The following is a 22,634-nucleotide window of genomic DNA, read 5'->3' on the forward strand; positions in this document are numbered from 1 at the left end:
GGCAGGGGACAATGTGAGCAGTGGCCTGAGACACGAAGTTTGAGGAGTAAAAAGAAAGTGAGTGGCCAGTTGGTGGTGGCGCACACCTCTAACCCCAGCACTCGGGAGGCAGAGCCAATCAGACCTCTGTGAGTTCCAAGACAGCCAGGACTGTTACACAGAGAAACCCTGGCTTGAAAAACCAAACAAAAGGAGTTAGTTGCTATAGAGAGAGTGATGAGGAGAATTGTTAGTGAGGTTGGAGAAGCCAGCAAAGTTTAGATGATTGCATAGCACAGCCTTCGCATGGAGGTGCACCAGTGAAAACAGACTGACTGGGAGGCTGCTGTTGCAGGTCTAAGGAGGTGTGATGGAGACGGAGAGAAGGATTAAATAGGACTCCCCAGTTCCTGGTAGAGGTGGTGCCATTAGCAAAGATACGACAGTTGGGAGGTGTTCAAGACTGGCGTTGAGTCAGGCACCCCATCTGAGACCTAAGTTTGAGGTGCTTGTGAGACCGTATGTCAGAGACACCAGGTAGACAGAGGACATCCCAGCCTGGAGTGGAGAGCCATCGTGGCTGAGGGTAGAGGGCAGCAGCGTGCATGTGGAATAGAAAGCCCCAAATGGAGCGAGGCCATCTCGGGGGACACTGGCCCCAAGAACCAAGATTGACAAGAAGGCAGAGTAGGAACTGGCTAGGTCAGGTGAGCTGGAAAAGCTGGAAACCACACAGCATTTCAGAAAAGACCAAGACACCAGGTGTGGCACAGTTCCAGTACTCAGCCTGACTGTAGTTCAGAGGCGGGCCTGGATTATGTGAAAACCTGTCCAGAAAACCAAAATTTTAAGAGCAATTTTTTGGTTAGTCACATCAAATTTAAAAAAAAAAAAAAAAAAAAAAAAAAAGGCTCTAGCTTTGAGCTGATCATTGATGCCCATGCTGAATAGATTTAAACGGACTGGCAGGGGCGTTAGTGAGAGTCAGGAGTGAGGAAATAGAGGAAAAGGTGTCTTCCAAAAACTTTAACTGCAAAAAACAAAAGGAGGATTTGTGTTTTGGGAGGCGAATCCTGGAATACGTGTGCTTTAGGTACAGTCTAGTAAAGGGAAAGACTATCAGGAAAGATGTCTGAAGAGGGAACCCCTTCAGAAGGTGAGAGCTGCTGAGTCAGCACTTGCCCTGTTTAGACACTGGCACAGACTGGACAGACGGGCCCAACAAGTCACGATGAAATGTGCACTGTATTCACTTGACACACACAAATAGCCATACTGATGTGACGAGGCATGTAGACTCCCAACGTCAGTACCCACATTCAGAAGAACCTATTGTCCAACAGTATCTTTCTGTCCTCCTTGCTAACAAAAACGTGCTCCATCACTGCCCAGGCGGACATGCTGGGGCATGAGCAGAAGTCAGTAAAATGAACCCCCAATTCATTAGGATAAATAACTCATGCTGCACCGGGAGGCAGTAGCGCACACCTTTAATCCCAGCACTCGGGAGGCAGAGGCAGGTGGATCTCTGTGAGTTCGAGACCAGCCTGGTCTACAGAGTGAGTTCCAGGAAAAGCGCAAAGCTACACAGAGAAACCTTGTCTTGAAAGAAACAAAACAAAACAAAAACCTCATGCTGGACAATTTCAAAATTTCAAATTTAATTACATTGTACATAAATAAATAGGACAGACAGCAACAAGTCTGTGGTGTGCAGCCTGGGTTCAAGTTCTGGGATTCGTGCTGTACCATCTTTGTTCCTCAGGGACATCTCCCGCCTACTCTTCTCCGAGAGCAGGAAGGATCCAAAGAACCCACTCGGACCTCCAGCTAGCCCCCACATTCTGGGGTTAGGGAATTGTGGAGTGAAGGTCACTAACTCTTACTCAGTAGCACCTGGGGTTTGTTAATGGCGTCCCCATGGGGCACCCACTGCTGCCCAGGCGTCTCAGTGGGAAGGGCTCTGCCCCATGAACCAGACTTCTCCATGACAGTTTCCTGTGGGAGCCTTACCAGAAACCTCCTTCCTGACCCAAGCAGGTTCCACTCGGAGCTTCTGAGTGAATGTTCTCTCTCTGGCCTGAATGGAATCGCACCTTTTAGTTCTTTCAGGGCCTCGTCTCAGGCACTGGGAGTCACTTGGCTACAGAGCGAGAGCTACTTCCGGTGCTTGGCATCCTTCTCTGAAGCCTTGGTCTCTCCGTGCCCACCGCCCGTACTGCTTAGAAACATCTTGTCCAGTCCCTTGAGTGACTCCAGCAGGTAGTTCTGGAAGGCGGTGAGAGCGGCGCAGATGGCTGGGCCCCCGAAGCCGTGAGTGATGAGGCTGAAGTGCGTCAGGCAGCTCTGGACCCCGGGCTCCAGGATGAGGGCCGGGCGGCTGTTGCCCAGCGGGGAGCGGTCCTGAGCCATCAAGTCTGCAAACTCCTTGCAGATCTGCCTGGTGGGGGAGAACAGTCAGAGGTTAAAGAACAAGGTTCTAAACCCAGAGGGGGACCTACTTTCTGACTCTTTCTGAGACAGGGTTTCTCTAGTAGCCCTGGCTGTCCTGGAACTCTATGTAGACCAGGCTGGCCTCGAACTCACAGAGATCCACCTGCCTCTGCCTCCCGAGTGCTCGGTTTAAAGGCGAGTGCCACTTCACCCAGGAATTTACGGAATTCTTTATTTATATGATCTGAACAGTTTGACCTTCCTGACAACCTACAAGTAACAATGATACCATTTTGCAAAAAACGGAAACTGACTTGCACAGAGGTTAACTCAGCATCTCCGTGCTGTGCACTTGTGAACAACACATGCTAATACCCTGATTTCTCTCCCTTGGATGTCCTGTCTACAGAATGCAACTCAGCTGCCTATTCCCTTAAACTTTCTGTGATCCCTCCTTTCACCCTAAACAGTGCGTCACAGGCCCTTGTCTGTGAAATTATGAGAACAGTCCAGAATCTGCCTTGCATAACTAAAATAGCAGCAAATGTTGATGCCCAGATCAACCATGTACACTGTATGTGCCATCTCACATCACCCAACAAATCTATCCCATTAGCTCCATCATATGGTTCCAGACAGATGAGGTGACCTAATCTGTAGCCATCTCACATCACCCAACAAATCTATCCCATTAACCCCATCATATGGTTCCAGACAGATGAGGTGACCTAATCTGTAGTCATTTTACATCATCCAGCAAATCTATACCATTAGCCTCATCATATGGTCCCAGACAGATGAGGTGACCTAATCTGTAGTCATTTTACATCATCCAGCAAATCTATACCATTATCCTCATCATATGGTCCCAGACAGATTAGTGACTGAGATGAGACTCGAACCCAGATCCAGCCTATGGCTGTTTCCATTCCATTGTGAATTATATATGTGACTCAGGTCAGAGGCAACATCATCACTCATCTTTGTGTCTGGCTATGCATCTTAGACAAACCAAGGTCCCAAGAGCACTTGATGCAAGAGCTGATTCATATTCATGAACGAAGTGGACTCCATTTGGACAGGCTCCTCTAGCCCCAGGAAGAAGCCTTCCAGGACTCTGTATTGAGTAATCCTGAGTCTGGGTCCTTTGCTGCCTGAAGGAGGAAAGCCCACATGGAGGGTGGAGTTGTGATTTGAAGGCCAAACCCACAAAAGTCAGCTGGACTAGAAGTCTGAGTGGTCCAGACTGTGAGGTCCTCAAAGGCATCTGGACTTCAGCCTGCAGAAGACGGTTCTGAGTTCTTGACCTCCTCCATCCCTTTCTTCCCATCTTTCCTCTGTCTTTTGTTTTTTTCCTTCAAGGAGACTGCTTCCTTCTAAATGAATGTTTGTAGCCTTCTGGATTTTATATACTGAAATCTTCTCTAAGATATGAAGATAGAACCGTTGGGAGGTGATGAGGTCATAGGGATAGAACCCTATAGGCCAGCGGTCCTCGACCTTCCCAATGCTATGACCCTTTTAATACAGTTCCCACATTGCAGTGACCCCAACCATAAAATTATTTCATAGTTACTTCATAACTGTAATTTTGCTGTTGTTATGAATTGTGAGGCTATCTGATATGTGAACCCCCAATGGGGTTGTGACCCACAGGTTGAGGACCACTGCTATTGATGCTATTAGTATCTTTATGCTCCTTTACCACGTGGAGAACACAGCAGCATCAAGTGCTGTCTGTATGTTAGAAAGCAGGCCCTTACCAGACACAGACACTGGCTTGATCCTGAACGGCCTCCAGAACCCTGAGAAATGGAGCTGCTGCCCCCAGAACCCTGAGACATGAGCTGCTAGCCGGCTTAGGGTATTTTATTAGCAACCCAGGGGTAAGACAAGAAGACCTGAAGTGACATCATGCAGTCGGTGGTGAGGCAGTTGGCAGTGGGGCCTGCTGAGGGGTCAGGAATGGCCTGAGGACCTCAGGAGAAAGGCCACAACAGCAGAGTAACCCCTGTGGACCCATGCCCAGGCCTGGGCTGGTCAGGTCACAGACTCTATCACAGGTGAGTGTAGCACCCACACATGGGCTGTAGGCCTGAGTATGACAGTTTTTGAATGTATGCATACAATAGATATGTTCACTTGTGGTGTCCGTGTGTGCCCTTGGGAACTTGTGGGAGTATTCATAAAGTCTAGATGTGACGAACACGGTACCTAAAGATACCTACAAATATCCATGTGAATGGCATGTACAAGTGTTCCCATGTGAACTTGCATAAGGAATCTAGCTGCCAGGCATGGCACCATAGATGCTGTATGAACGTGTGTATAGTCATACGTAGTATCTGATGCAGCCAGGTCTGACATGCATGTCTGCATTGCATGCATGTTTGCCATGCCCAGTGCCTCACTCACTTGGCAGCCAGCAGCATGCTCTTGCGGCTGTGCAGTTCTCCAGGGTCAGCGTGCTGTCGGCATAGGTACTCAGCAGCTGCCTTGGCTGGAAACTCCGTCTCACAAACATAACCAAAGTCCCGAGCCAGGTGCACGGCCTCTCCTGGGGAAAGAGGAGATGTTACTAGGTGTACCTCTGAGACCAGAGCCTCGCCTTGAACTTCTTAGGCCCTGGCTAGGGAGCATCCTGCTCCTGGAGATTCCCCCTCTGGTTTTACTTCCCAGTTCCAGCTTCACGTCCATCACGCTCAGCTCAGAGATGGAGCTGGGACCAGTGTGTATCCCAGAACCAGAATCCAGAGTCACCAACCTCCGGGAAGAGGGATACACCCCCTCACCTGCTTACCATGTCCAAATACTGGACACTTACCCTCCCCCCAACACACAACCCAAGTAGCTCTACTGCATGTGCACATATATGCAGACACATCAAAAGGACTAGTTTCAGAATTTCCCACAGATACCAAAACAAGTGGGTACCGAAATCTCTCACATGAAATGGCATGGTGCTTGCATGCAAGCCTACTTGCATCCCTCATGTGTTACAAATTGTTTCTTGGTGACTTAAAATGCCTAATACCATATAGATGTCAGTAAATAGCAATATGCATTATTGGTAATAATGACCAAAAAATGTCTTCAGGTGTTCAGCACAGGTGCAGCTTTTTCAAATATTTTGAAGCCTGGGTGGTTAAATCCTCAGATGGGCTGACTGTCCACATGTATCACACATACACTCCTTTATACACGACACACTGAGTGCATGCACGGGTACAGCCATGTTCACAGACGTAACTAAACGTTACCCTCCTGCATTAGGAAGTCTCACCAGATGACATGGCCCCTCACATTCATATGCATAGTCTTCAGGCCTCACTCACCCTCCACCAATGAGGTCAGCAGGGTCACATTGGCTGCCTTCCGACGACCAGCTGGCAGGTTGAGCCCGATCTTCTCCAGCCGTTCCCGCAGACACCGGCCCCCATTCTTGGACTTTGCCCTTAACATACACAGACAGAGACACACACACAACTATGAAAATGAGAGAGCAGCCCACAGGGAAGTGACTCCAAAGGATCCTCCTCGTTCCCTCTACCAGCCCCTGTTAAGGCTTGGATGTAGCCTTGTCCTTGGGGGTCTCTGAGGAAATCCCAACCCCTCCTGACCTCTCTGTTGTGAGACTAGGATAAGGAACAGCACCCTGACATAGGAGTCTTCCTTCCTCCCCAGTCCTCTCGATAGCAGGGCAGCCCAGGGTGGGCAGGACAGGGTAGCATCTGAGGGTCCTTCCTCCCCACATTAGCTCATTTGCTGGGGACACATGAAACTGTGTACAGAGACACAGGAATAACAAAACCAAGGAGACAGGACTATATACAAAGTCAGTTACGTATTCACAGATGAACCCATCATCGGTGTCTCCAAGAACATGGAGACACATAAGTAACATTAGAGACACACAGACATGAACACCAAGGAACGTACAGAGATGTCCACACAATCCCAGGGACTTAACAGGTCCATACAGGATGTTCAGAGACCAAGGATACTTCTCTAGCTGCACAAATGTGCCCCCTACACACAGAGGTACACACATGCACACAAGGAGCTGCTGAGAGAAAAGAAGTATGAAAGAAGAGTGAAGAAAAAGAAAAAAAGAATCTGGACTGTGGTGGCACATACCTTTAATCCCAGCACTCTAGAGGCAGAGGCGGGTGGATCTCTGTGAGTTCAAGACCAGTCTGGTCTACAGAGTGAGATCCAGGACAGCCAGGGCTACACAGAGAAACCCTGTCTCAAGAGAGAGAGAGAGAGAGAGAGAGAGAGAGAGAGAGAGAAGAGAGAAAAGAAAAAAAAGAAAAAAAAAGAAAAAAAAAAAAAGAAAGAAAGAAAGAAAGAAAGAAAGAAAGAAAGAAAGAAAGAAGGAAAAGAAAAAGCAAACAGCAACAAACGGACTGTCTGCAGATGCACATGTGTATGCAGATGGCCCGCTGTAGGCCACACATTCCCAGCTAATGCAGAACCTCACACTGGTAGAAACCCACCCTTGGCCGTCCCCTCCCTCACACACACCTGCAGTCCTTACACCGTATGCCTGAAGCAGATCCCCTTCCCAGACATAAGAAAATGCAGAGAGAAACACACGGCCCACCATGCTGCTCACTGCAAACTCACCCCTCAGCCCTGTGCCGCTGTGAGGAAGACAAGGGAAGAGCCCCTCTTTCCAGAACCAGCCCTGGCCGCCCTGCCTAGTGTAGTCTTTTTCCTTTGTACCCGCACTTCCTTCTCTGCCCCTGCTCAATCTCAGACCCAACAACTGGGGACCTCAGCCTGCCCCTCCCAGACCGCATCCAATCTTGAGTTCCCAGGCACTGTTCTATCAGAGACACTGAGGTGGGGATGATGTTGGCCTGGAGTGAGGTTGACCCCTTCTCTGCTGCTGTGAGGTCTGAAGAGACTAAAGATTTTGGCTGGGGTGCTGAGTAGGGCTGTGGGCCAGCCTTCCTACCTTCGGAGGACACCCCCCAGAAGGGAGGCGTTGAGGCACTCTGGAGGTGAGAGTCGCCGCTGCACCTCCCCCACGGTCACCTTGTACTTGGAGGTTGAGCTGAGCAATGACAGGCGGCCAGGCACGGAGCAGAAGACCTCACTGGGGTTGCTGATGCTGCCAACCAGGCTGTCTTTGGCCAGCGAGAGGGCGGAGAGGCTGCCGGCTTTGGAGGGGATGGGGACTGTGGACAGAAGCAAAGGAAGAGAGAGGTGGGGATACCGAGTCAGCGACCACAGGACAGGCATCAGCCAGCTGTGGTGCAGGCAGGCTGACTCACCAGCTGTGAATGTTGAATGATTCCAACACTTTCCAGAAGGAGGGCTCTACAACCCCTGCACAAAGGGAGAAACTGAGGCACCGTGAAATGGAAGTGACGGGCACAAGTCAATTGATGGGCACAACACCGAGCCCAGAGCTGTCTGGTTCTTGCCCTGGTATCCCCTTCCAGAGCCCTGCTGGTTCCCTCTTAAAGCTGGGCATCAGCCAGATGTTGGCATTGTCAGAGAAAAAGCCAGACACAAGGGAATGGAGTCTAAGATGAGGTGGGATTCCTGGGTCACTGTGACAGGGTTGGAAATCACGCAGATCCCAAAGTCCCCTTCTCTCTATGAACCTCACCCTCCCATGCTGGGGATTTTGGAGTCCCACATATTGGAAACAGGACAGTAGGGCCCTATGAGGCCTCCAGCTTTGCCCCTCCCTGCCAAGTCCAGAAGAAAGGGAATAAGGGTCTGTATGCTCCATAACATCCTCAATGTTCTCCGTGCAGGACGAGGAGGGAGTCAGAGAATTTCCCAAACTCTTGGCTCAGAAAGGAAGTTCCCCATGTGGTGTCTCCATCTCCCTTCTTTTTTTTTTTTTTTTTTTTTTTTAAAGATTTATTTATTTATTTTGTATACAGCATGTATGACTACAGGTCAGAAGGGGGCACCAGATCTCATTACAGATGGTTGTGAGCCACCATGTGGTTGCTGGGAATTGAACTCAGGACCTCTGGAAGAGCAGTCAGTGCTCTTAACCTCTGAGCCACCTCTCCAGCCCCATCCACCTCCCGTCTTAACTCTAGAGGAAGGAAGGGGCCAGGCATGTGCTTCTTTAGAGCTCTCCCGGTTTTCTCATTCGAGGAAGTGAGGCCCTGGTAGAGAAGGCCTGTGCGTGGGGGGGACTCCGCACTGAAGTACTGAGCACTCACGGCTACGTTCATACACATTTGACCTCAGCCCTCAAACCTTCAGGACAATCCACGATGGGGGCTACCCTGGTTCTCATTCTACACATGGGGAGACTGAAGCCCAGGAAGGTGAACTAGTGTGCCTGAGATCATCTAGCTGGTAGACTGACTGTACCAGCAGCAAACCCAGGACCAGAGTCTCAAAGGCAGGGCTCTCAGCCTTCCCACTGTTCAGAGAATACTTTCCCAGCACCCCCATATCAAGAAGTTCGGGGACTCAAGATTATAGAGATCATGGCTGGGCAGTGGTAGTGTACACGTCTTTAATCCCAGCACTTGGGAGGCAGAGGCAGGCAGATCTCTGTGAGTTCGAGGCCAGCCTGGTCTACAGAGTGAGATCCAGGACAGGCACCAAAACTACACAGAGAAACCCTGTCTCAAAAAACAAAAAAACAAAACAAAACAAAACAAAAAAAGATTACAGAGCTTAAAGAGAACCCAATTCCAATCTGGCACAGCTCCAACCTTTTCCCTCCTGTGAGGACCACCCCCACGCCCACCTTGCCACTCAGCCGGAAACCTCTGTAATACTCCTAGTCATCTCTTGCCTGCCACACCCCACACAGGACCGTGTCCTGTGGCTTCCATTCTTAACCTGCCTGAGAAGCAGGCTCTCCTCTCCTCTCATGCACGCAGACACTCATTTTTGCCTGGATTTCTGGGCAGCCCTCGCTCTTGTCTGCCTGCCCTACTCTAGAGGAGTCTTTCTGAAACAGGGATCGCTCCCTAGCCTGCAACCACCAGCGCCGGGTTAGCTCCCTGAGAATCAAATCCTAGCCCAGAACCAGATAGGATGATGCCCCCTATCAACGAGTGCCGATCACACCCCATAAGCTCCACCTGGGCAGCTCCGTGGAATAGCACTGTTCTCCATATCCCCACACAGAAGGAAGAAATTGAAAGTTCAGAGGTCAGAATGACATCATCTACTGAGCAGAAGTGGGTCCCGGACTCTGGCCACTGCTCCCAAAGGTCGCATCCTTCATCTATCTTTGCCTCCTTCACCCTCCTTGGTGTCCTGGCTCCTGTCTCCTTTCCTGCCTCTTGCCTGGTCCTCATTTGTCTTTTAGGCTCTATACTAAAAAACTGACTATAAGAACATAATTTAGGGGCTGGAGAGATGGCTCAGAGGTTAAGAGCACTGACTGCTCTTCCAGAGGTCCTGAGTTCAATTCCCAGCAACCACATGGTGGCTCACAACCATCTGTAATGAGATCTGGTGCCCTCTTCTGGCCTGCAGTCATATATGCTGTATACATAATAAATAAATAAATCTTTAAAAAAAAAAAAAAGAACATAATTTAGGCCACTGCATTAAAAGGCAATGGGCAGAGGGGTGTGGCACACGCTTTTAATCCCAGCACTCGGGAGGCAGAGGCAGGCGGATCTTTGAGTTCAAGACCAGCCTGGTCTATGGAGTGAGTTCCCAGAGAGCCAGGGCTACACAGAGAAACCCTGTCTCAAACAAACAAACAAACAAACAAAGTAATGATGGCTCAGTGGTTAAGAGCACTGGCTTCTCTTGCAGAGGACCTGGGTTCATTTTCCAGCACCCACATGGTGGCTCACAACTATCTTTCACTCCAGTTCCATGGGATCCAATGTCCTTTTCTGGATTTCTAGGCACTGCACTTGGGTGGTACACATACACACAAGCAGGTAAACACTCATACACATAAATAAAAATGAATCTTTAAAAGGAAGAAAGTGAGAATCTGGTGAGGCCACATGCCTCTCATTCCAGCATTCCTGAAGCAGAGGCAGGCAAATGGGTCTCTGTGAGTTCTGGGCCTGCCAGTGATACAGAGTGAGACTGTAGCTAGAGTTTCCCTGCCTTGCCCACAGTCAGGACAAATCTTTCTCACCCGCCAGTCCCACAGCCGCTCAGACCCAACCAAGTAATCACAGAGACTTATATTGCTTACAAACTGTATGGCCGTGGCAGGCTTCTTGCTAACTTTTCTTATATCTTAAAGTAACCCATTTCTAGAAATCTATACCTTGCCACGTGGCTCGTGGCTTACCAGCATCTTCACATGCTTCTTGTGCTGGCGGCATCTGGCCGTCAGTCCTTCTGCCTTCCTGTCCTTTTATTTCTCCTCTCTGTTAGTCCCGCCTATCCTTCCTGCCTAGCCACAGCCGATCAGGTTTTATTTATTGATCAATCAGAACAACTTGACATACAGACCATCCCCCAGCACAGCCAAGTGCAGACCATCTCAGACACCTGCACTCAGGCCCATGGTCCTAATCATCCTCTATGCGGACCTGCTGGGTAACGCCACAAAGAACCCAAGAAGGGCTCCCACAGGACATACAGAACATCCCACAGCATGAGACCCTGTCTCAAAATAAATAAACATCTGTAAATCAGCACTCCTATGAATAACTAGAAGGTGGAGACCAGAAGAATCATCTGGAAGCCCTTGTACCAGCTAAGTTGGAGTCTGCTGTGAAGCAGCAGAAACCGCACCTTTAATCCCAGCACTCCAGAGGCAGAGACAAGTGGAGCGCCATGAGTTCGAGGCCAGCCTGGTCTACAGAGTGAGTTCAAGGACAACCAGAGTGAGACTCTGTCTAGATAAAAACAAAGGAAAAAGAAACCAGAAAGTCTCAATAAGGTAGAATGTAAGAGCTGGGTCCCAAAATTTGTCATCTGACTTCTACACATGCCCCTATGGCATGGATGTGCCAGCGTGTGCATGCGCACACACAAATGCGCACACACACACATACACATACTACATAAAATAAAATAATAAAACTGCAAATTGATTGTTGAAAATAAAGGTGGGGGGGCGTCCTGAGGGGAGGGGCCTGGGTGATGTGACTGTCCTCCCTCCATGACTCTTAGCCAGAGGAAGGTGTCAGGAAAGCCAGGAGGTGTCAGGAGAGCTGGAAGGCAGAAGTTTTTCTCTTTCACACAGCTATTATTAAAGGCTGGTGTCCCCCAAGGCCAGGCCCTACGAGACAGGAGAAAGACCGAGGCTTTGTGGAGCACTTAGCACTCGTTACAAAACTAACTGCACAAGAACAGTTTGTCCTGCTGGGCACAGTGGCTCACACCTTTAATCCCAACCATCGGAGGCAGAAGCAAGCTGATCTCTGTGAGTTCAAGACCAGCTAGGGCTGCACACTGAGACCCTACCTCAAACGAAACAAAACAAAAACAAACTAAAAACCAGTATTTCCTTAGAATAGGTACACACAGCAAGGGTGAGATTGCACATGACATGCTGTTTGCCTCCCATATGCACAGGACAGACCCCAGCACAATGACTCCTGAAGCCAACGTGGTCTGACCACGGCATCATTCATGATGTCATCCCCGTCATTCACACAGAAGCCATTCACACATTCTTAAGACACTGGTCAATAACACAAGGGCTACTAGTTTCTCAACCTGTCAGACAAGACACTCCCCTCCAAATCTCCACTCTTTCCCAAGTAGTAGGCACTGTCTGGCTACTGAGTGTCAGTTATGATTGCAATAGACTCTTCTAGAAAACATGCTAACATTACAATTCCTTCCAGAAGAAAATATAGGATAAAACTTTTCAAGACCTTGAAGAGGTGGGCAAATAATTCCCAGTTATAATACCCAAAATACAACATAAAAGAGAAAGCAATTATAAGTTGGCCATCATTGAAATTAAAAAATTGTGTACCTCAAATTAAGAAAATAAAAAGATGGCCAGGCACAGTGGGCACACAACTGTCTCCTCTGAGAGGCAGTTTGAGACAAAGTTTAAGGCCAGCCTGGGCAACGCAGCAGAAACCCTGTCAAAAGATCTAGGGCTTGGGGCTGGAGGGATGGCTCAGTGTGAAGAGCCTGGCTGCTTTTCCAGAGGACCAGGGTTCAATTTCCAGCACCCATATGGCGAGAACAACCATCTGTAACTCCAGTTCCAAGGGATCCAATGCCCCCTTCTGGCTGCTGTGGGCACTGCATACATGTGGTCCACAGACCTGTATGCAGGCAAAACAGCCGTACACATTAAAAAAAGAATTGAAAGAAAGAAACCTAGGCTCTGGGCTGGAGAGATGGTTCAGCAGTTAAAAGGACATAATGCTCTTCCAGAGTGCCAGAATTTGATTCCAGAACCGTATTAGTTGGTTCACAACTGCCTGGAACTCCAGCTTCAGGGAATCCAATACCTCTGGCCTTCGCAGTTACCTGTATTTGTGTGTAGATACACACATATACATATAAAATAAATCTTTCAAGATTTATTTTATAAAGGGCTGGGGATGCAGTTTAGTCTCAGAGCTTTGGATGAGCACACAAGGCCTTAAACTCAAATTCCAGAATAAAAAAGAGGAGGAGGGAGGGGGAAGAAAGGGAAGACTGGAAGAAGATATATAGACACTTCACTAAAAAGAATAAGATAACTGACCAATATGCCCATGAAAAAAATACTCAATACCGTTAGTCATTAGGAAAATGCAAATTAAAGCAATATGGAGCACTAGATGGTTATAATAAAAAGGACAATATGAAGTGTGAGGGTGTGGAGAGACTGGAGCACCCACACAGACCTGAAAGGATGTGAAATAATTCAACCACTTCAGGAAATGACTGAGCTCTCCTTCCCCTCTTTCCTTCTCTCCACGCCCCCTCTCTCCCTTCTGTCCTTCCTCAGACAAACTCCAGTTAATTCTTAACAATTAAACATAAATGGACCAGGGCCCGGAGATAAGGCTTCGTGGGTAAAAGGCCCTGGTCACTGAAGGTAGTAGTGACCCGACTACAATGCCCAGTGCCAACACAGTGAAAGGAGAGAACCCACTCCTAAAAGTTGTCCTCTGAGCACCCATGGCACACACACACACACACACACACACACACACACACACACACACGCTCACCTGATGAATAAATAAATAAAATAGACCACATAGGAAAGCAATTCCATTCCTAGGAATTTCCCCAAGAGCAGGAAAAGCAACTGTCTACCTGAAGGCACCTGTATGAATGTCCATAACAACATTATTCCTAAGAGTTAGATTGACTCAGAGCATCTACCACCTCATCAAAGAATAAAAGTCCCCTCAGGGGCTGGAGAGGTTTGGGGGACACTTGTTATTCTTGCAAAGGAAGGTGGCTTACAACCATCCATTTCTCCAACTCCAGGGGACCATACACCTCTTACAACCTTCACAGGCACCAGGCTTGCATGTGGTGCACATACATGCAGGAAAACCATTCATACATATAAAATAAATAACTCTAAAAAAGAAGGTTTGATTATTTTAAGTTCTTGGTTGTTTTGTTTGTTTCATTTTGTTTTTGAGACAAGGTCTCACTGTGTAGCTTTGGCTATCCTGGAACTCACTCTGTAGACCAGGCTGGCCTCAAACTCGCAGAGATCTGCCTGCCTCTGCCTCCTGAGTGCTGGGATCAAAGGTGTCTGCCACTATGCTCTGCTATTTTAATTTCTTTATGTGTACAAATGTTTTTCCTACAGGCAAGCGTGTGCACCACATGTATGCCTGGTGCCAGAGAAGTCTGAAGAGGACTTTGGATCCCCTGGAACTGGAACTATGGATGACTGTGGGGAACCAAACTCTGGACTCCACACGAGGTCTTAACCACTGAGCCATCTCTCCAGCTCCCAAGAAGGATACAATGAAAGCCATTCAGAGCAATAGTACAGTACCACTCAGCAGCACAAACCCAAGCGAACAAACAAACAAGCAAACCCAGCAGCTGACATATGTCACAGTGGAGACAAAGCCTGAAAACATTTGCTAAGAGAACCTAGATGCAAAAGTCCGCATATCCACGTATCCACAGGTCGTGTCCAGAATATGCAAATTCATGGATCAGAAGCAGACCAGGCATTGTGTAAGACTTGAGGCAAGAACTGCAGACAGGAATGAAGGAACTTTGAGGGGTGACAGATGTGTCCCAAATGGATTGCAGTAGTGATTATACAACTCTATGCATTTATCTTTAAAAAATTACTACACTGGGTGGTGAGCGGCTTGGTGAGGAAGGGAGCTTGCACCAGACCTGGTGACCGGGTGTGAGCCCCGAAACTCACAGGATGGAAGGGGAGAACCAACCCTACAAGTTACCCTCTGACCTTACAAACACAAAACGAATGAGTAGATATAAAAAATTCAAACCACTAAATTGAGCTTGGCGATGTTGGTGCATTGCCTTAAATTCTCATGTACTCCACGGCTCCTACTATCCTCAGGAAAACTGAAAATGATTTCTATATGGGCAATAGTTCTTTCAGTTACCTTACAGGGCTAAAGTCCTAGCAGGCAAATGAAGAAGAGCTGTGGAAATGCTGGACTATATTCTGACATCATGTAAAAATTGAATAGTTCATCATGGATTTGTTTCCATTATTCTCAATTTTTAAATAGCACATTAAGATACTACTTATGGGGCCAGGGAGCTGGCTCAGCAGGTAAAGGTGCTTGCTGTCCAGCCTGAGAAACTGGGTTTGATCCCTGGGCCCCACATAAAGGTGGAAAGAGAACCTCCTCCTGTAAGCTGACCTTTGACCTACACACACACACACACACACACACACACACATAAATGAATAAAAATGTAAAGTGGCCAGGCGGTGGGGCATTCCTTTAGTCCCAGTACTTGGGAGGCAAAGGCAGGCAGATCTCTGTGAGTTCAAGGCCAGCCTGGTCTACAGAGTGAGTTCCAGGACAGCCAGGGCTGTTACATAGAGAAACCTTGTCTCAAAAAACCAAAAGCCAAAAATCAAAACCAAAAGAAAAAAAAAAAAGTGGTTTTAAAAAGATAGTTCTTGTGGAGGAGGGCCTCATGAGGCACCAGCCCACCCTGAAGAACTCTGGGTAGTTAATGGTCCTGGGGCAGGGGGTGAATAACACAGCACACCTTTGCTCAAGCAGGCGATCATAATTCAGTGGGTCACAAAGGGGGAAAAGACACAAAAGAGGAGGGCTGTGTGTGGAGAAAGGTTTCAGCAAAAGTTCGAGAAGGATGAGAGAGGACAAAGGCGGGGGTGAAAATGGCCAAAATTCATTATATACATGTGCAAAATTATCAAAAATTTACAAGAATCTACTTGTCTTGATTACTAGACGTTTTAACCCCATTTCAGGGTCAAGTGCTGCATTCCCGTCTCTCTCATGGACTGACTGACCCAGGGCCCCTTCTCCTTTCTAAACCTTCCCCAGAGCTAAAGAGAGCAGAGGAAGACTGTCTGTTTACTTCCTTCTTTATTCCAGAAACCCCTAGAGATCTAGACCACCTGTGCCCAGAGGGGCTTCCTAGACCCGTCAGGCCACCAGCCACTGTCTTCTGGGAGAAAAGAGAGATGTATCTCAAGACTCCTATCAAACCAATCTCCTCCAGCTCAAGTCTTTCTCTCTCTCTCTCTCTCTCTCTCTCTCTCTCTCTCTCTCTCTCTCTCTCTCTCTCTCTCTCTCTCTCTCTCTCTTTCGTTTGTATTTTTTAGAGACAGGGTTTCTTGGTGCAGCCTTGGCTGTTCTGGAACTCACTATGTAGACCAGGCTGTCCTGGAACTCACAGAGATGCGTCTGCCTCTGCCTCTGCTTCCCGGGTGCTGGAATTAAAGGTGTGCTCCACCACACAAGGCCTCCAGCACATTACTAATCTCCACATCACCCCATTTTAAATCTCCACAGCGCCCCCCTCCCCCGTTTTTTTCACAGGTAAAGCGCTTGTGCGGCTGGCTGTGCTTTAGTGCCTCGGAGTAACTGGGCTCTTTCCCTAGCCTCTGTCCCAATGTGCTCAGCACATTTACTGAGCTCAAAACCCAGCATTCATTTACTAAGCAGACACACACTGAGCACCTTACTAAAGGCTTTTTAGGAAGTCTCCCAACCTCAGGGGTTGGCCGCCTCTCCCGTGAGCTCCTAGGACGTCCTGCACAGACACCCCAGCCTCTCGGCTGGAAAATACTGCGGAGCATCGCCATCTCCCCTCCAGTCCCCCCCCCCCCCCGCTGCTCTCTTCCGGTCTGCGATAGATTGTAAAACTGGAGGTGACAGCTGTGCGCAGAAAATGGAGTGCTACTCATTTGCCCTCCGGTTTCTTCTGAATAATCGGCCATCCCCAACCCACAAGGTGGCTGCAGTGGGCCCGTCCTAGAAGTCGGGGTGTGGGAGAAGCCCCTGGCCCCTCCCCTCCAGGAAAAGTGCCTGTCGTCCGCCGAAGATGTACCTCTCAGATTGGGCTGTGAGACCGTCCAGGCTTCAGTGCCCCGCAGGACTGGTGAGATGGACACCCCAGGCCTCCCTGCACCCGCAGCTGGAGGGCCGCAAGGCAAGGGTTTTGCACGCTGGACCCTAGACCTTAGCGGTGCAGGCTCCCTCCACGCCAGGACGCTTCAGGGTCCAAGACCGACTTTCCCGAGGCTTGTGAGGTCGCTCGTCGCACCAAGCAGTGTCCAGAGTCTTCAGAAACCATCCGATGACATCGGAAGGGTCCGAGGACCGACACCGGGGCTAACCCGCCGCCGATGGCCACCCAAGCGGCGAAGCCGAGTCCGGCACTGACCGTGGAGAACCCGGCAAAAAACAAAAACAAACAAACAAAAACCCCCTGCGTGTTACGAGGCTCCCTCCAGGGAACATGGTCTGGTGGCAGCGCCGCTTGCCTCGCCACAGCCGCTCTTCTTGGGGTGGACCGTGGGAGCCCGCTGTCCCTGGGCATTGACCCCCTTTTCTCTTTCAGTGGCCCGCTGGGCAGCAGATCGCCACGCTTGCCGCGGATCAGGCTCCACCTTCCGCAGGCTGCCCCCGGCTCTTTCCCTTCCTTCCCACCATTGCTACGGTGACTCAGGCTGTGACCTGAGGTCCTCTCAGTTTGAGTTAGTTTCTGTGGGTGCTTCAGCTCACTCCTCATAGCCACAGACCGGTAAGCACTACTGTCTCCCGGATGTGCACTTTCAGATCTGGGCAAGGCAGGCAGGCCCCAGGAACCCACAAGGAACTCTCAGACCAACCGCAAATTCTTCTATCTGGGGATACCGGAGCCCCTTCCCTAAATGTAGGGTTTAGGTCTCGCTAGGGAGTCAGTGAACCTGGGTTCCCTGCCCTTGAGCTAGGCGGGAGCCAGGATCTGGGATCTTGCAAAGAGCCCAGTGGCAGGTTACGGTAGACTCCAGACCCAACTTGCCTTTCTACCAGGTCAGAACAAGAGCTGTCCAGAAAACCAGCAAAGTGCAGACCGCAAAGCGCTGGTGACGGGGCCAGTGCCTCTCTATCATCTTCCCTCTATTTCCAGCTTCTGGTGACAGTGCCAGATTCCTGAAGGTATTCACCAAGATTCACCAAGTTCTAGGAGGTGTGTCCTCTCATCCCCCAAATTCCATACCTAGCTCTACTTTCTGGAAGTCCAGCCCCTTCTACCGGCTCCACTCCTACCGCAAGCCTCCCCTGAGAACCCATGCAGGGCAAACAGCTTGGGCTTGAATTCACTTGTTTGAAAAACAGCTCCGGCCAAATCCTGAATTCACTTGTTTGAAAAACAGCTCCGGCCAAATCCTGCAGGAGGTGTGCCTGCCCTCCGGCACTACAGACTCCTGTGTGCCTCTGAATTCCTTTGGGCACCCACCCCAAATCTATGGAGCTTGCCCAAGGCCTGGGTCTCTCGGTCTCTCTCTCTCTCTCTCTCTCTCTGATTCGTCTCTTTCTCACCTTTCCAAGGCATGGTCAGAACTTGGTCTTCAGATCGGAAAATCCACCCCAAGGGTGGATTTTCACACCCCTGCCTTTTACTAATACAAAAAGACACACAGATATGGAGGGAAACAAAACCAAAACAAAACCATCAAGAAGAGGGCCTCACATCCTTAGAACGCCTCAAATACCAACGACAAATTCCAGGACATGGGTTAGGTACACAGGGAACCCCAAACACAGAAAATATACCCCAGCAAACACAGATACAATTCACAAACACTCTCACAGCAACACACATACACACCAAGAACACTGCTGCCCAGAAGAGGAACACACAGTCTGCACAGAACCCTGAGCCCAGAGACACCCCGGGAGACAACAGGCCTGACCCAGAACACACAGGCCAACGCAGTTTCTCCAATTCTAAATGCTTTAGGGGGCGTCAACTCGAAGCAAATCCCCCCTGCCCTGGGAGGTAGGGAGGACACAAGGCCCCCGAAGTTCTACTGGGAAGAAGGGAGCAGAAAGCATTTGCCAGACTCCAGAGTGTTAAAGCTCAATAAAGTAGAAATCATTGAACAAAATCTGTGGGAACAGCACTCCCATTCCCATTTCTTAGGAAACAGGGAAGTGGTTTAACTCGTTCTGCAAATCAACTCCAGCTCCACAAGAACTCCCTTCCGAGAGGGGAGGCAGGGCAGATGTAGCTTAGAGAGTGCAGCCCACCTCAGGCGACAAACTTCGGAGCAAAATCATCCAGCTAACCCCATTGCCCTTCTCCTGGGCGGAGAAGGATGTTCCTTGGCCACTGAGCCAGGCGCCGCACAGCAAACAACGGCCAGAGAGAAGAAAATGGGTCTGTGTGCCCGGGGCCTGCACCATCACGCCGGGCTCTGCCCTGGAAGTTGCACACCATTTCTTACCTTTCTTGATCACAGATTGGTCCAGGAGGCTCATTCCCGGGTCATCTATCGCCTGCAAATAGAAGAGGATGAGCGTACTGGACCTCGTTGGCTGTTGCTTCCCATGCCCGCCCGGCTTGCCCCTTAGTCCACGTCTGCTCCGCCCTATGCTCACCACCGGCTGCCTGAGGCGGCTACCAGGAGGACGGGCGTGACCAGGAATCGCCTGGGCTCGGCACCATCTGCGCTCAAGCCGCAGTCCTGCCTGGATGATCTCCTTGTCTTAGATAGACAGCTACTGAGCCTCTCTAAACCTCAGCCCAGGCTGCTCCGGAGGACTGGGACTGGGCATGGATGCCCACCGTGGCTCAGTCCCACAGTGGGGAGAGAAAGAAGTGATTCCACGAGGGTTGCCGCCACCCAGGCACCTCGCACCTACTTAGTTTTGAGGCTGTCTTTTGGCTAGATCGTATCTAACCAAGGACTCTCTGGCAGAGGCATAAACGGAAAGTTGCGGGCTGGGAGAAGAATCGGGCTCCTGATTTTGTCTTTTTTTTGTTTGTTTGTTTCCAGCCAGGATGCTAAATCGCTACCCATCCTGGCCCATCCCGGTCTCTTCTGGTCTCACCTGCAGTTCCTCCAGGCCGGGGGAGCTGCTAGCCCCGGAAGACCAAGGGGAGCATCTGCCAGGCCGTGCGCGCCGTCGGCCAGGCTGTGCAGGAGCCGGGGCACCGCGGCAGCGTAGTCCCGACGCGGGTCGAGGCTCAGAGCGCGGGCGGGTGGCGCCAGCAAGCTGGGCGGCTCGTCGTGGGCGCGGGTGGCAGGGCGGGGCGCGGCCCAGGCGGCCTGCGGGGGCTGCGGCTGTGCCAGGGGCGCTAGGCCGCCGTAAGGATCCGCGGCCAGGTGCGGAAAGGCGGCGGTGGCGTCGGGGCCCTGGCCGTAGGGCAGCGGCGGCTGCGGGTAGGGCGGCGGGAAGTAGGGAGGCTGAAAGTCCGCGGCGGCAGAGGCGGCGGGCGTGTGGCACAGTGGCGGCGCGGGTCCGTAGGCTGCCTGGGGCAGAGACGACAGGCGGGTCCCGCCAGCCGCTGCGCCCAGCCCGTCGGGGCGCTCCTGCAAAAAGGGAGGCGTGTGTTAGGCGAGCCATTAGAGGCTGAAAAGACACCAGCCCCGCGAGGTCTCCCTCAGCTCGGAAGGACCCTGCTGCTGTCCACAGGCGAATGCCCTGCGGGGCTCAGGAGTCCCAGGCTTGGGGATCTCGAGCTCCTGCCACCACTTTCTCAGCCTGGCAGAGGCCCTGTGTCGCCCTTCCCTCGCGATTTCGTTGGCGCAGGGGCCGGAGGTTTGGATGGTTCAGCACCCAGGCTCCTCGAGTCCCCTATCTCCCTGCTCAGTGTGCCCCGGGACCCGAGACTACTCACCATGGCGGAGTAAGTGTGCACCAGCATGGGGCGGGTAGTGTGGGGCGCGAGGCGTGGCAGCGGCGACACAACCCTCGTCCGACGGCAGTGCAAGAACTCAAGCCCGGAGCCCTCACAGCCCGAGGGGATCACCGTCTGGTAGCTGGGTGTAACCCAGCCGGAAGACCAGCGGGTGTGGGGTCCTCAGTGCTGGGCGCCCGAGGGTGGGTCCATGGAGGTGGAATGGACGGGAGCTGATCGCACTTGAAAAAAGTCGGTCAGCGGGTGCCCAGCGCCCGCCCTTCTCCCTCTGAGCTCAGCCCGCTCCATGCACTCTAGTTATAGTAGCGGGGGCGCGCTGGGCCTCTGGGGGCGCGCATTAAAGGGACAAGCTATGGCCTATCTCATCCTTTTCCCCAGCGGCCGCCGAAAGGGAGGCGTGGCCCTGGTGGGAACCGGTGGGGTAAGGAGTGAATGAATTCAGGCCCTTCTGATGAAAGCTCCTTCTGGGCTCCAAGCTTGCAGCTGCGATCAAAGGCTGGAATGCAATGCAGGGGCCTACGTTCGCTCCGGTCGGTGCAATTTTTATTTACATTTGCTTACTATATTTATTTATTTAGTGTGTATGTGTGCCACGGGGCACTTGTGGAGCTCAGAGGACAACTTGCAGGAGTCGGTTCTTTTCTTCCACCCTGTGGGTCCAAAGGTTCGAACTCATGGCCTGAGGCTTGATGGTCAGTGCCTTAACCCAATAAACTATCTCGATACCCCCTTCCAAATCTTTTAAAATGAATGCATAAATAAATGCATGTGTTCGACTTTGACTTTGAGCAAAGAGTTCATTTCTGGCATCAGCTTCCTCCCCTGTTAAATGGCATCAGTCTTTACTGCAGCCACCCAATGCTGAATGTGAAACACACCGGTGAGGGGCAAACTCATCAGTTCATGTGCACACTTGTGTCAGCATGCACGTGTGTAGGAGGTTATGTTACAGTCTCTCCTTCATGGCTTTGGATCAAAAACACTCTGAAGATGCCTGTTTCTTTCAGACTTCCTGAGATGGTAATCCTCAATACCAAGCCAGGATCCTTGGATATTGGAGACATGACCTGGCCAGAAAGAGTCAGAGTATGGCTTGAGCTCCACTTCAGAAGGGGCCAAAATGTTTCTGAAGTCATAGGAGCCTGGGCTGGCTGTGAATCTGTGCCATGAAAATGGTTGAGTGTGTAGCTGACGCTGGGTGGAAGAGGTTCAGTATTATACTTGTGACCTCGTCTGCGTGTTAGTGTGTTACCATGGTAGGCGCTGTCTGTCTGTCAAGCATGTCCTAATCTCTCCCTCCAATCCCTCTTCTTTTCTCCCCAAATCCAACCCTTCTGTCCTGAGAAGCAGGGATCAGATTAAAGACAGGCAAGTGGGGGAAATGCTGAGGACAATGAGAATTTAAAAAGCAGAAGGAAGGTTTCTTTGCAGGGTTACAAACAGGGAGAAATAATCCTCTGCATGCTCACCACACAACGTGAACGTTGAGTTACCTCACACACCAGGTCCCTGCCCCCCCCCTCACATTTTCAGGTGAGGGACAAGGCACAGAGAGCCTAGATGTCAAACAGCTAGCTCAGTGGCGATGCTGAGGTGACCCTTCCCCAGCCTCCCTCTGTGCTCAGGATCATTATTCTCCGCTGCCTTGCACTCGCTCTTGAGCGGCTGTGTAGTTCTGGGCAGGTCTGACTTCTCCAAGCTCTTGTTTCTGCATCTGCAAGGAAGGGAGGGTGGAGAGGAGCCGTCGTTTTCTTCTACTCCTTTCTAGAGAAGAAAAAGACGAGAGAGCAGCGCCGTGGAGAGGGTAGATCGTTGACCTGCCTGATGTATGTTCCACGTGGGTATCCCAGGCCGCACATGACTATAGTACAGAGCTCAGACTGGGTTTCTTTCAGCCTGGCAGGGGGAGGGGTGGGGAGCTGTGAGGGAAGGCTGAAGCCTAGCTGGCCACCGAGGATTCATCCCTAAGAGCTTCCCAGAGGCGGGGCAGATGGGGC

The 22,634-nt window shown here is 50.7% G+C and overlaps 1 protein-coding gene across 1 annotated transcript; it reads right to left on the bottom strand.

Moving 5' to 3' along the window:
* Window positions 1-1,613: 1,613 nt before the first annotated feature.
* Tfap2e (transcription factor AP-2 epsilon) lies at window positions 1,614-20,643 on the bottom strand. Its single transcript, XM_028885480.2, is given in 8 exon segments — window positions 1,614-2,419; window positions 4,828-4,969; window positions 5,748-5,866; window positions 7,376-7,598; window positions 19,220-19,271; window positions 19,827-19,849; window positions 19,852-20,308; window positions 20,617-20,643. Coding segments are annotated over 8 exon segments (1,326 nt in total). The 3' UTR covers window positions 1,614-2,136.
* Window positions 20,644-22,634: the final 1,991 nt, after the last annotated feature.

This window comes from Peromyscus leucopus, chromosome 2 (genome assembly GCF_004664715.2).
Source record: "Peromyscus leucopus breed LL Stock chromosome 2, UCI_PerLeu_2.1, whole genome shotgun sequence".
Lineage (NCBI taxonomy): Eukaryota > Metazoa > Chordata > Mammalia > Rodentia > Cricetidae > Peromyscus > Peromyscus leucopus.